The following is a 10,334-nucleotide window of genomic DNA, read 5'->3' as shown; positions in this document are numbered from 1 at the left end:
CCTCCCTGCTGATTTCAGGCCTGCATCCCCACCTTATTCATTTTTTCAACATTTGGAAACAGCGTCATGCCGTTTGTCTCTGATCTGCCGCCTCAGCATCTCTGTGCGTTGACTTCCTGTCCAGGTCTCCGGTGGAGCTGTTTAATGTCTACAGTGTGAAGGACATGACCTTTAACCCCCCTGTAGCTCCGCCCGGCACCAAGAAGAAGGTGATCAAATCAAACGCACATTCTCACATTCGGTCGTGAGGTTTCAGATGATTTCAGAGGACAAACTTGTAAAAGTCGTTTAATTCTTCACATTTTACTGTTTCACACAGTCTTCGATCAGGATGACTCATCGATTATTGATTCATCTTGTGTTCATGTCACAGATTTGTCAATAAAGTTTTTTCTGTCTTTTTCAAACCGTTCTTGTGTGTCAGGATCGTTTTGTGGTCGGATCGACGCTGCTGGACGCGGAGCTGCAGAGACGAGCTGAGAGCGTCCTGACCGCCGCCGAGGAGGCGGAGCTGGACTTTAACACAACACACACGGCCAACAGTGACACACACACACGCTGAGCACTGACACACACACACACACACACACACACGTTTGGTCTGCAGAAATGAAAATAAAAGTCTTTGCTATCAAATATTAAGACATGACTCCGTCTGATGTGACAGAACGTCGGAGCAGTTTGAGGCGACACAAATGTCAGATTTCATGTTTCTGCAGAGGTTCAACTCTGAAACAGAATCCAGCTTTGAATACTTGTGTTCATGTGTGTTACCTGTTCATATGTTACCTGTCCTACATTTTTCAATCATTCTTTTTATTCATGATAAAAATCTGAAAAGTTTCTTCAGATTTGAGGTTTTTCATGCAGAGCTCAGCTCAGCCTGCAGGTGTCTCCACACGCTTGTAAGACAATGAAGGCAATGAGCTGATTCAGCACAGGTGTGCAGCAGACCACACCCACATTCAGGTGCCTCTGTGCACTCAACGCTCAAGCTAGAATTTATCGTCATTCTTCAATTTCTTCAGTACGATAGTTTCCACAGGTCAAAACACAAATCAGCAAAATGTTTTTTTAAGATTTGTTTTGACTTCTTTTCATGTGCAACAAGAGCTGAGTCGACCGGAATCGAACCGGTGACCCTGCAGCGACGGAACCGTTTTATTTTCTAAGCACCATCCTAAAAGTTTCAATCAATGAAGCAGACTGAGAAAACAGCACAAAGAACATTTTTAATCACAAATCAGAAGAAGCTTCATTGCCAAGTACGATTCTACACATATGAGGAATTTGTTACTAAAAATACTATTAAAAAGTACAAAATACCAATGTCTGAGCTACTCCTGTAACAGTACATGCAGTACTCCTGTAGCAGTACACGCAGTACTCCTGTAGCAGTACGCGCAGTACTCCTGTAGCAGTACGCACAGTACTCCTGTAGCAGTGACAAACTCAGTAAATCTTCACTAACTTAAACGCCTGAAAATGGAGTCTTTCAAACAACAGTCACACTTTCAGACTCAGGTCTCAGACTCAGGTCTCAGACTCAGATTTCAGACTCAGGTCTCAGACTCAGGTTTCAGACTCAGGTCTCAGACTCAGGTCTCAGACTCAGTTTTCAGACTCAGGTCTCAGACTCAGTTTTCAGACTCAGGTCTCAGACTCAGTTTTCAGACTCAGGTCTCAGACTCAGGTCTCAGACTCAGGTTTCAGACTCAGTTTTCAGACTCAGTTTTCAGACTCAGGTTTCAGACTCAGTTTTCAGACTCAGGTCTCAGACTCAGGTCTCAGACTCAGGTTTCAGACTCAGGTCTCAGACTCTGTTTTCAGACTCAGGTCTCAGACTCAGGTTTCAGACTCAGTTTTCAGACTCAGGTCTCAGACTCAGGTTTCAGACTCAGGTCTCAGACTCAGGTCTCAGACTCAGGTTTCAGACTCAGGTCTCAGACTCTGTTTTCAGACTCAGGTCTCAGACTCAGGTTTCAGACTCTGTTTTCAGACTCAGGTCTCAGACTCAGGTTTCAGACTCAGGTCTCAGACTCAGGTCTCAGACTCAGGTCTCAGACTCAGGTCTCAGACTCAGGTTTCAGACTCAGATTTCAGACTCAGATTTCAGACTCAGGTTTCAGACTCAGGTTTCAGACTCAGGTTTCAGACTCAGGTTTCAGACTCAGGTCTCAGACTCAGGTTTCAGACTCAGGTTTCAGACTCAGGTCTCAGACTCAGGTTTCAGACTCAGGTTTCAGACTCAGGTCTCAGACTCAGGTCTCAGACTCAGGTTTCAGACTCAGGCTGGACCTGCTGATCTTCTCTTCATTCCAGCCGGAGAAACTGTGTCATCACTTCAGTTCGGTACGCAGCTCAAAGAGCGCGGACAGATACTCGTCTTTGTCTTCGTTGCAGTCCAGAGCTTTCTCGTAGAGCTCCACAGCCTTCTTCTTGTCGCCTTCGGCTTTGGCCAGCAGACCCAGCAGAGCGTAAGCCTCGTCGTCGTTCTCGTCTTCTGACAGGCGTCGCTCTGCAATCTGCTTCAACTTCTGGAGGAAAAGCAGCAGCGACATCCGAAGATTAATTTATGTCCATTAGGGGAGACAGTAGGTGACACCTGCCGGCTCTTAAAGGTGTGCTGAGTCATTGGGGAGAATAAAACTAAAGACCAGTTTGAAGCCAGGCTTTACAGCCTGTGGCCGCAGCAGAGCGTTTGATGCAGTTTGCCTTGAGGTCCAGCAGAGGACGCTCTTATCATTCACTATCAGCTAGCCGGATGCAGCCCTGGTTCAGAGCCTGCCATTCCCTTACCTGAGCTCACCTGCACATCGTCCCCTTGTCGGTCTCTCTCTCATACCCGCCCTGGTGTGCTGTGTTTCTGCCTGATCCTGATCCTGATCCTGATCCTGACTCTGGTTTCATGATTCTTTGCGTTGCACTGATCTGCCTGCCTGCCTGTATTTGACTGTTGTGTGTTGTTGATGATGAAATGATGAAGGACCTCAGACTTCTATCATCGCTGTCTGGGTTCAAGTCTGTTCAAGTCTTCAAGTTGTGTTTTCTGAGTGGTCTTGATGGATTTTACTGTCCTGCTCTTCGGTAGAGAATGGGAGAAGAGTACTCTCTAAAACTCCAGTTAGAATAAATAACCTTTGCTATGTACAACTGTGTCAGCAGCTCTGTGTAACCCGATGCTCACCTTCGCACATTGTTTCCACTCCCATGTGTTCTGTGTCAACATCAGACCCTGTTGAGTGAACAAACCAGATCACAGATCAGTTCAGTTCAGTCCGTCCTAAAGATTTTCAAAAGTCTGCTTTTCCAAAGCAGGTCAGTCTTTGCTTTAACATCGTATCAATCAGTTTGTTTTGTCGCTCTCAGGTAGATCAGTGTAGGTGAGCTCATTCAGCGTAAAGTCAATGATTTTGCGTATCAGCATCGCGCATGCAGACATGAACGCACCTCAGTGTACTGAGAGACGGCGTCGACCTCCTGTTTGGTGTGATAGTGGTGAAATTCTGCATAACGCAGATGAAGAACCTGACAAATGCTTTTTTCTGTTGTTGGTAAATTCTGCAAGCCCAGTTGGAACAACTCCTCAGCTCTGAGAGACAAGAGACGATGAAGATGATTGTGATGATGATGATGATAGTGAATTCATTCAGCAGAGAGATGGTGGACAGTGGGTGGCTGCAGAAATGTTGGTCAAGCGAGAGGCAGTACCTGCTCAGATTCTTGGCCTCTCCATACAGCAGAGCCAGATCAGCGATCGCGAGGACAAATGAAGGCTTTATCTTGACGGCTTCGTCCAGGTGCTGAATACATAAACGCCTCCACTGCTCCACCTCTAGAGTAGTGCAGAATAACAGTTTATCTTAGGTTGTGCATATTATGGGATAGTATGTTTGGCCTTCACATGTACTTTGCTTGCTGCAGGGCCTTCTGCTCTGTTCAGCAGTCTTCTTCTTCTTGTAGCACATAGCCAGCTGGTGCTGGATGAAAGCTGAGTGCTTGGTCCTCTCCAGTGCTCGCTTCAGCAGATCTATGGACCGCTCGTCCTCACCCTGGATCACAGACACACATTCAGTTCATTCTCAGGTCAGAAACAAAAGAACGTGCATAACCAGTCCCCCATCCACCAGATCGAACCGTCGCCTCACATGAAGAGCAACCAGGAGGGAATTCATAATCACTGGGTTCTGAAGAGGAGGACTCAGGGACTTTGATGTCTCTGACCTCCAGAGGTCACAGAGGTAAGCGAAATGCTCTCCGTTGCCAAAGCACAGAAGTGAATGAGATTTGTCGTGAGACGCTGTGCTGATCCTGACTTTCTGCTGGAATTGGCCTGACATCAGCAACATGCCGCTTCAGTGTCACCTCAAGATCAGGCATAGCAGTGGTGTAATATACAGTGTGCACTGTGTCCCACCTGGCCAGCAATCTTTAGGTATTGCCCAGGAAGTGCTGGAGGATGTCTGGAGAAGAATTTCTTCACTACTCTGTTAAAGCTGCCGTCGTTGCGACCGACCCCAGATTAAATGGATGGATGGATAATGAATCACAGTACGTATTTTCTTCAGATAACCTCGGAGTAACTCAGACCAACCTGAATGCGAAAATATTTGGCTATGTAGCGCATGACGTGAGGGTTGTCTTGATCTAGCTTCAGTGCGCTCTCTACCAGGCCTTCAGCCTCTCGGTGATTGTTATACTCGACCAGCTTCAGGGCCAGCATTGACAGCAGAACACCATCAGCGGGGTTGATCTCCAGAGCTCGGCGAAGCTGTTTGGTGGCCGGTGACTCCTCATCTTGGTTGGATGTTCCTGAAAGCCTCTGTAAACGAGAACTCAGTCAGTTTACTGTTTTACGTTCCTGGGCTACAAACCTTCTCTCACCCTCTGGGAGAATCTTAGTGACTGAAACCTCTTATAACACGTTGACACTGAATTAACTGATTGAATAATCAAACCACTGATGGGGCCCTCAACTCGGTGTGCTACTTTGATGCAGACAAGAGTCTTTATGACTTGAATTTTGTTCACTTTCATCATGTTTTTTAGTAAACTGACCGGTTCTGTGCGGTAGAGGGCAATAGCATAGCCGGCGTTCCACTCGCTGTCATCAGGCTGGAGCTTTAATGCTTGACAGAAGCAGTCGATGCCTTTGGGGTAGTAAGATTTCAAAAACTTAAGGTAGGTCCAAGCTTTTTCTCCGTATACCTCTGGGTGGAGAACTGTGGAGGAGTCAGTGGGATACGTCAGCTGTAAGGAGAAGGAGGGGCGGGCGGAGAAAGAAACAGCACTGAGATTAAGAAACTGTGTCGACTGATTAGGGACTCTGATCAGGTACGAGTTCACAATGGAAACCAGCACTGAGACAAGTTCCTCATAGAACATTAAGCACATGTTTTAACTGTCCTAAAGCATGGTGTGAAGACTAGAGGAGGCTGCTCCTCCTGTTTCTCTCTTCTTTGGAATATGAAACCTCAGTGGTGCTCCTGCTGACCTCCTGAGGACAGGATCTCTGATACCAGTCATGTACTTTGCTCCAGCCACATTGGTCCAATGGTCATTTCCATTTTCAGTTCTCTACCATTCTCTCTACGGTGGCATGTTAGCAAAGAAATTCTAATGTGCAAATTGCAATTTGGTTCATCTGGAAACAGCTGGATTGAGTAAAACAATGTTGTTCTTAACGAATCTTGTGTTACTCCTTAATTTGTCGTCGAGGGTTAGAGAGCAGAGGTAAGTAACCGGATAGGGTAAATCGACGTGATGTGTGCTGGTTTTCTCCCGTCCTCGCAGTGCTTTGGGTCAGCGGCCTCCCCTCATACATACCAGGATGTCTTCGACCGCCTGGCAGTAGCTCTCAGACTGGGTGTAGTCTCCGGTGTGGTATTTCAGCCAGGCCAGGTCTCCATACGTCACGATGAGCCGCCGCATGTTCTCCTCGCCATAACTCTCTCTGGTTATCTTCTCTGATTGTTGGAGAAGCGACACCGCCTCCTCCGGTCGACCCTGAAGGTACCTGAGGAGGCGCAGAGTGTTCTGAGATGAGATTTGCTCTTTTTATACAGAATTATCTTTTGTTGTGTTTCAAACATTTTTATTGATGTCCACTGGACGTCACACTGAATCGGAGGAGGAGGAGGAGGAGGAGGAGGAGGAGGAGGAGTGAGATTTGTGTCTCTAATTCACCTCCTGCTGCATCTTGGCCTCCTCTTCACCTCTCCGACATTCCGACGGTCCTGTGGTCTCAGCAGGTTTCAAACGAGTCCTGAATGATGAGTTCAGGGATATGCTGTACCAGCAAATGTGTGATCCGCCAGGTGAGCAGAGGACACTTTACCTGACATAAGCCAAGAAGCTGTAGGAGCGGGCCGCCGCACCCTGCTGTCCCAGCTGAAGGTCTATGTGGTCCTGGAGTCGAGTGCTCAGGTTGTTCAGGTCGATCTCTTCCTTCTTCAGGTCCCAGGTGAAGCGACTCTGCAGCTGCTGCAGTCTTGAGAGAAGTTCGCTGCGAGGATCACTGCAGGTCACAGAGGAAAGGCTTTCTATTGGCTGTCCACCACTGAGGACACATATTGTCATGTACTGTTCACACAAGCTTAACCAGTTTCATATCAGTCTTATTGACTCTGGCTTTCACTAAGAGGCAGATTAACACTGAGGTCCGGACCTGAAGAGCGTTCACCGTCTGTCAGGACGAGACTCAAAGCCTCCTCAAAGAGACTTGAAAGCACGACAATGAGGCACTAAAGCGCCACAGAGAAGGGAGCATCAAACAGCCAGGCAGCTCTGAAAGCTTCACAGAGCGAGTCAGAGGCAGACATGTCTGTGTGCACACAGCAGGAGGACATGACGTTTGCAAACTGAAGCAAACGTACCTCATTCTGAAAGAAAAGCCTTCCTCACTGATCTGAGAGGAGCAGGTCCCGACGACGACGACGACGACGATGATGTTATTGATCCAGCTGCTCTGTCAGTCAGATCAGAAACTGACATAGATAAAGCAAAGAAACGAAACAGGAAGTGAGTCTTGTGATGCGTTCACTGTCCCTCTTGAAATCATGTAAAGAAAACAGTTCAGCAGAGATTTCTCACAGAGGAAAACTTGTTGAGGACATGAAGACACAGAGTGTCTCACATCAAGATACTGATGAGTCTGATGATACCCCCCCCCATACTGACAGACAGACAGATTTGCAGATTTTTTGTTGTTAACATGTTTTTATTAGAGAAAATGAGCACTGATTACAGATATTCAACATTCATCATTTTTCTTTTTTCTTGTTCCCCTCCCATCCCCACCATGCTGCCAATGCAACAAAAAAAGAAAGAATTCAGATGTTACACTGAAAAGGAAATATACAAGATTAAAACAATAACAATAAAACAGCAATAATATTAGCTATATATCTGAAAATACACAAATAGACAAACAAAAAATGAAATCAACAATTAAAGGAGAAAAGTGGATATTCAACACAATATAAGTGAATAATGCTACACAGGCCCTCTGAGGTCCCCGAGTCACCAAGGAGGACCACAGGACCACAGAACACCACAGGACCTGCTCCTGTTAGACAGGGTCAGATTTCTCAAAGACGATAGTAGAGGGGCCCATGTCTCATTTTTGGGTCGAATCCCTAATGGAATATTTTATTTTTTCTAGCTTAAGGAACAGAATCAGGTCTTTCATCCAGGAGGAAGTTTTGGGTGGAGACAGACAGGATGTTAATCAGTATCCAGATCAATCAGAGCGACCCTGAAAACCACGTTTCTGCAGTTTAGAGCAGCAGCTCGTCTCCTCTCTGAATGCAGTCATGTGACATTCAAACTGTCTGAACTCGCTGCAGAGTTTCCATTTCTTCACCTGACTCTGACGTCTCTTCAAGGAGCAGGAACAGTCCTTATAAGGGCATGGTGGGAGGAGTCCAGAGTCCAGCCGAGCTCCTATAAAACCACTGAGCTCAGTCAGACTGAACACACAAAGTCTGAATCTTAATCTGATGGCACAATGCTGCTGCAGCCTCTCTGGACCTTCATGCTGGGACACGCCTCCCTCCTGCGCTCACCTTTCTTCCCCGTTATCTTCTCCTTGTCCGTCTACCTGTCCTTCTGCCTGCCGTTTCTGCTCCTGGACCTGCTGTCCACCAGGTGGGCCCTGGTGCGCAGGTACAAGCTGCAGCCTCAGAGCTCCATCAGCTGGGCCTCGATATGGAGCTGCCTGGCCCTGACGCTCTACAATCACCTGGTCTTCATCTTCCCGCTGACAGTGATGCACTGGTACCTGAGGCCCATCCACTTGCCCAAGGAGGCACCGCCCCTCCCCCACCTGCTGGCTCAGGTGCTGGTCTGTCTGCTGCTCTTTGACTTCCAGAGCTTCATCTGGCACCTGCTGCACCACAAAGTGCCCTGGCTGTACCGCAACTTCCACAAGGTTCGTACCTGAACTCAGACTATTAATCACTCACCTGTGACACATGGAAACCCCGTATCCAGAGCTGAAACCAGCAGCCGATAACATCTTCTGAAGAAATGATGACTGAGATTTATTCTCGCGTCGTTGTTAATAATGCAAACAGCAGGACAGTCGGTGAACTGTTAAACAAAGATAAGACAAAGAATCATCCGGCCGATCATTTGAATTTTTGGTTCTACATTTTCTGACATCTAAAACACGTTGCTCTACCTTCATGTTTCTTCTTCTTCTCCTCCTCCAGGTGCACCACACCTACACTTCTCCCTCCGCCCTCACCGCCGAGTACTCTGGCGTCTGGGAGACTCTCAGTTTAGGTTTCTTTGCCACGGCCAACACCGTCCTGCTGGGCTGCCACCCGCTCACTGAGCTGGCCTTCTTCCTGGTCAACATCTGGCTGTCAGTGGAGGACCATTGTGGCTATGACCTGCCCTGGGCCACCCACCGCCTGGTGCCGCTGGGGCTGTATGGCGGGGCCCGCCACCACGACCTCCACCACCTCGCGTTCAAGTGCAACTACGCCCCCTACTTCACCCACTGGGACTGGCTGGCCGGGACGCTGCGCACAGCATGACTGAACTGCAGAAGGAGAGTTTGTCTGCCGATGGAGGAATGTGGTTTCAGAACGTTTCCGAGCAGAACAAAAGCTCTCACAATTTTCAAACTGAACAAGAGGTTTGGACACGAGCTGAAAGCTGCGTCAACAGACAAGTTTCTAAACTGAAGATGAAGTTTTCCAACTGGCTGTGAGGTTTCTGAACTGGTCAGAAGGTTTCTGATGTTCTGGGAGAAGAGCTCCTGAACTGGTTGAGAAGGTTTCTGAAGTCTTGCTGGTTTCTGATCTGGTCTGAAGCTCAGGTGAACACCTTTCTGACGTGCTGCTCAGAAATCTTTTTTCACGTATTCATTTCAGAAGTCAAACAGGACTGATTAAATTAATGAGACCTGTGTGACTTTAATCTGTTCACACTGCAAAAAGTTTCTCATCATTTCGTCCTAAATTCCTCGTTTTCTCAGAACGAGCGGCTCGTTTCAATGAAATCTTATTTGAAGACACCAAACACAATGATTAAAGCACCACAATCAAGAAAATAAGAGGTGAAAGTTGGATTTTAAGATTCAAGAGCAGACGATGTGAAGAGGAGTTTTTTGCAGTGTAATATTGGGCATTAATGTCTTTGAGTTGAATTATGTTCATGTGCAGCTTAAAGATGATCTTTAAATATCAGAAAAAGATGTTCATATTGAACAACCTTGCAAAGTGTTGACCTCCATGTTTTTATGAAAGCTTTCTTTTATTTTGTCTTTTATTTATAATGCTGTGATATTTATTGAAGTGGAACTGACGACGGTGGAATGACAGAAGTGTGAAGCCGAAGCTGCTTCAGAAGGTGAACGCAGTGAATCCGTGAGCGGACCAGAGTGTTCGAATACTGACTGAACGAAATGTGAAAACTCCTCTGTGAATAAACTTTATGAAGAGAAGCAAAATGTTTGTGTCTCACTTTGTTCCACATTTCCTAAATGTGAGTTGTTGTTGTTGTGACGTGTGACCCGACACCTGTGCGTGTGTGTGTGTGTGTGTGTGTGTGCGTGTGTGTGTGCGTGTGTGTGCGTGCGTGTGTGTGCGTGTGTGTGTGTGCGTGCGTGTGTGCGTGTGTGTGTGCGTGTGTGTGTGTGCGTGTGTGTGTGCGCGCGTGCGCGTGCGTGCGTGTGTGTGCGTGTGTGCGTGTGTGTGTGTGCGTGCGTGTGTGTGTGCGTGTGTGTGTGTGCGTGTGTGTGTGCGCGCGTGCGCGTGCGTGCGTGTGTGTGTGCGTGTGTGACTCATTGACTCTCGTCTTTTTATTGTTTCTGATTTTTTCTG

General features: G+C 47.3%; 3 protein-coding genes across 3 annotated transcripts in view; 2 read left to right on the top strand and 1 right to left on the bottom strand.

The window, feature by feature from the left end:
* noc3l (NOC3-like DNA replication regulator) overlaps positions 1-844 on the top strand; it is a 14,094-nt gene extending 13,250 nt beyond the window's left edge. The window contains exons 20-21 of the mRNA XM_070991291.1: positions 125-209; positions 425-844. Coding sequence (XP_070847392.1) covers positions 125-209; positions 425-562 — 223 coding nt within the window. The 3' untranslated portion in view covers positions 563-844. The remainder of the gene's footprint in view (positions 1-124; positions 210-424) is intronic.
* A 364-nt stretch (positions 845-1,208) lies between these two features.
* On the bottom strand, positions 1,209-7,029 carry LOC139349737 (interferon-induced protein with tetratricopeptide repeats 1-like). The gene is made up of 10 exons (XM_070990712.1): positions 6,876-7,029; positions 6,338-6,517; positions 5,827-6,016; positions 5,059-5,250; positions 4,595-4,822; positions 3,911-4,052; positions 3,712-3,835; positions 3,451-3,592; positions 3,188-3,235; positions 1,209-2,537 (listed from the first exon to the last, which is right to left on the bottom strand). The coding sequence occupies exons 1-10, from the start codon at positions 6,878-6,880 to the stop codon at positions 2,340-2,342; spliced, it is 1,449 nt and encodes a 482-aa protein (XP_070846813.1). The 5' UTR covers positions 6,881-7,029; the 3' UTR covers positions 1,209-2,339.
* Positions 7,030-7,973: 944 nt separating this feature from the next.
* Positions 7,974-9,953, top strand: ch25h (cholesterol 25-hydroxylase). Its single transcript, XM_070990785.1, has 2 exons — positions 7,974-8,431; positions 8,715-9,953. The coding sequence occupies exons 1-2, from the start codon at positions 8,009-8,011 to the stop codon at positions 9,042-9,044; spliced, it is 753 nt and encodes a 250-aa protein (XP_070846886.1). The 5' UTR covers positions 7,974-8,008; the 3' UTR covers positions 9,045-9,953.
* The last annotated feature ends 381 nt before the right edge of the window (positions 9,954-10,334 follow it).

This window comes from Chaetodon trifascialis, chromosome 21 (assembly GCF_039877785.1).
Source record: "Chaetodon trifascialis isolate fChaTrf1 chromosome 21, fChaTrf1.hap1, whole genome shotgun sequence".
Lineage (NCBI taxonomy): Eukaryota > Metazoa > Chordata > Actinopteri > Chaetodontiformes > Chaetodontidae > Chaetodon > Chaetodon trifascialis.
Note: the sequence above shows the minus strand (reverse complement) of the source record. Positions and strands in the feature narration are given on the sequence as shown.